Here is a 3,426-nt window from a genome sequence, read left to right as displayed (position 1 = left end):
ATGTAATTTTAAATTGTAATTACAGCTGAGGATTTGATCTTTATATCTAATTTCTTCTCTGTTATTTGTTTTTACCTCTTAACTATAGTATTTCTCCTTGCAGGCTTAGTTCGGATCTTTATTTTCATAATTTTAAAACATAAAACATAAATAATTACATTATTTGGAAAGGAAATAGAATATTATATATTGATATTATAACACGAACACTACTAAAAAAATTTACGTGAAGGGTTAAATAGAAACTATGTAAAAGTAAAAGCGCGTTTTTGATATTATCCATTTTAGAAAAGGATATATATACCCCACGACAGACTTCGGCTTTTCCATAAACCCTATCCATTCGCCATTCGAGAACAAACAAGGAAATCCATGGCAATAGCAGATATTCATGAAGATATCATCAAAACCCACATCTTGACCAGACTCGACGGTCAAACACTCGCCGCCGCCGGCTGTACATCTTCTCAGCTACAAACCCTCTGCTCCGATCACAAACTCTGGTCCGATATCTGCTCTTCCAATTGGCCCTCCATCACCGACCCTCTAGTCAGCCAAGCTATCTCCAACTTCCCTTCAGGCTACCGTTCTTTCTACTCCGATTCCTTCCCATCTCCCAGCCACCACCTCGCCACCGCCACATCATCACCTCCAACCACCCATATCATCTCCTCCGTAGACATCAGATACCACGACGAACTCGTATTCTCCAAGGCTGAATCCACCAACACCACCCCCAGCGACTGGTTCCAATCGTCTCCGTTTCGTATTGATCTTCTTGGACCCAAAGAAATCGTACCTTCGGCCGTTAAATTCTCCGGAGAAGATCAGACACTTCTGTCGAATCTTGAAAAGAATATGACGTTGAGTTGGATCATGATAGACCCAAGCCAGAACCGGGGAGTGAATCTATCAAGCGTAAATCCTGTTTCTGTCCAACGGAACTGGTTGACCGGCGACCTAGAGGTGACGTTCGCCGTAGTGATCGCCCCCGCCTTTCTCCTCCATAATAAGGATTACGTGAACGGCAACATACAGATCACATGTGGAGTGAAAGAAGTCTGCGGAGTATTAAACGTAAGTAGGGTTAGCTTAACGGTACTTGACATGGATAACAAGTGTTTGAGCGGAAAGGAGAGTATGGTGATTTTACAAGGACTTACGGTGGCCCCGAGGCGGAGAAGGAGTTATAGCGGCGGAGGAGAGGAGCAGAAAGAGAGATACGAAGAGTTCGTTCAAAGGAGAAGAGAGAGAAAGGAGAAGATGGAGAGGAAAGAACGACGGGTTGACATGGCTTGCGTCGCCAGTGGGGTAGCCATCTTTATGGCATTTTGGTCGTTTGCCCTATCGTGGTAAATTCGACAAATAAAAGTCAAAGTCAAAACATTAAATTCTTTACGGAGACTAATTGATAGATACAAATTCTTTTATTAATTTGATTATTTGATGATACTATATGTTCTTTTATTTACATTCATTTGAAGGATTACTATGAACTCCATTTGGGCATGTCATTGTTTTGGATATGATTAATACTTAATTCAAGCAAAAACGAGCAATGGTTTTTGGTATGTATTAAAGGCAATGAACAAAGAAGTTGATCAAGTACCATTTAAATCGAAACCAAACTAGTCTATACATCGATTAGGACATTGGAAATACCAATCATTAAATTAAGTTAAGATTTCCGTCTCATATGTTGATAAGCAACTCCTGAGTACCAATCATCTCTTTGATATGCATGTATAACAACATTAACAATATTCGGCTAAGAACCAAACTACATATTCGTCATCCAATTTGTTAAATATTGTAATCAATATAACCATAATAACAACTGATCATGAGATTTGCTTTCAAGTTAAATAATTAGTCAATTAAAGATTTTTTTTTCAAAGAGTACTCAATTTAAAATTGTTAAATTAGTGGCAAGATTATTCTTTCATTAGACCCCAAACAAAAGTAACTCAACTTTTGGATCTTTTTTTTGGAAAATAAGTATTCACTATCAAAATTACATGTTAGGTATAATTATATCTTATTGATTAAAGTTTTTTATAATGACATATCTGTTTGTATAATAAGTTATTTGGATTCATTTTATATTGGTTTTGTGTTGGTTTTGTATTGGTTTTTATGTTTAGCTTATAGTAAACCCTACATATATTTCATATTTATAGTTTTATTTTTATTTTTTTATTTTTTTTATTTTTCATATTTATAGTCTTATTTTATTTTTTATTTTTTATTTTTTTGTATTAACAATTTTGTATGAACAATATAACCCTAAGTGTTTTATTTGTATATTATTATTAAGTTCTTTGTAGATTCTTATTAGTTAAATGGTATCAGAGCCGTGTTCGATCCGTCTTTTACGATTGTTTGGTATGCTTTTCTAAATCGTTTATGTATTATTTTTTTTCTTTTGATTTGTTCAAATTTATCGTTTTGATAATATTATTGTTGTTATTTCGTCACTTTCTGGTTTGATTTTTTCGGTTTTCGTTGATTTTCGTATCGCGATCATTATATCGTGTTTCAAAAAATGCCTTTGATCGATATTTTCGACACAGTTTTGTAAATGTCTTCGCGAACGTGGAGCTGTGACGTTTGAAAATTTTGAGTATATTTTCTAATTCGGTTTGTATTTCCATTAGTGAAATCGCGACACATTTTTTGTCAGCTATTTCACAACTCATCGTCCATATTGTTCAATGATGGTACAATTCATTGTTAGTGATCATCACCTTTAATGTTCATCGTTTGGTATTGTTCATCGTTTGTCCGTTTTGGTTATTGTTTAAAGTTTTGTTTGTTTGGTTGTTGCAGGTATTTATTTGTTTGTATTCGTTGTTGGTTTGAGTTTGCTTTTACTAAACTTTTCTTTTATTACAATTTTGTTTTAGTTATCAAATTTAGTTAAATGTACAGTTACACATTTCTTTTATTAGTATAGCTCTTGAAAACCTTGGTTGTCTAAAATTTTTTACTCTTGTTATCCTTAAAGTTTCTAGTTCAATTCATGTTCTTTTTTCATTGGCTTTGAAAGCTTCTGTAACATCTTGACTTCCAGGTATAAATTTAAATTGTTTTATATTCTTATTTATAGGGCAACTCAACAAGTTTGAGGCCCCAACTCTTTGACTAGGGACTGAGATGGCAGCATAAACATTAGACCGAGTAGCTCACACCGGATGTGCATCGACTAGCGGGGATTAAACAAGTTGACGGTTAAGAACTGTTACCCACTACCGAGGATCGACGATTTGTTTGATCAGTTACAAGGAGCATCTTGGTTTTTGAAGATTGATTTGAGATTTGGGTATCATCAAATGAGTCTCTATGAGGAGGATATCCAGAAGACGGCCTTTCAGACTTGTTATGGGCATTATGAATTTGTGGTGATGCCTTTTGGGCTCAAAAATG

At 34.9% G+C, this 3,426-nt stretch overlaps 1 protein-coding gene across 1 annotated transcript; it reads left to right on the top strand.

The window, feature by feature from the left end:
- Nucleotides 1-325: 325 nt before the first annotated feature.
- On the top strand, nt 326-1,509 carry LOC145041176 (F-box protein At2g27310-like). The gene has a single exon (XM_078989128.1). It carries the CDS (start codon nt 373-375, stop codon nt 1,354-1,356), a length of 984 nt encoding a protein of 327 aa, XP_078845254.1. The 5' UTR covers nt 326-372; the 3' UTR covers nt 1,357-1,509.
- The last annotated feature ends 1,917 nt before the right edge of the window (nt 1,510-3,426 follow it).

Source organism: Lactuca saligna, chromosome 1 (assembly GCF_052625555.1).
Source record: "Lactuca saligna cultivar CGN05327 chromosome 1, ASM5262555v1, whole genome shotgun sequence".
NCBI lineage: Eukaryota > Viridiplantae > Streptophyta > Magnoliopsida > Asterales > Asteraceae > Lactuca > Lactuca saligna.
Note: the sequence above shows the minus strand (reverse complement) of the source record. Positions and strands in the feature narration are given on the sequence as shown.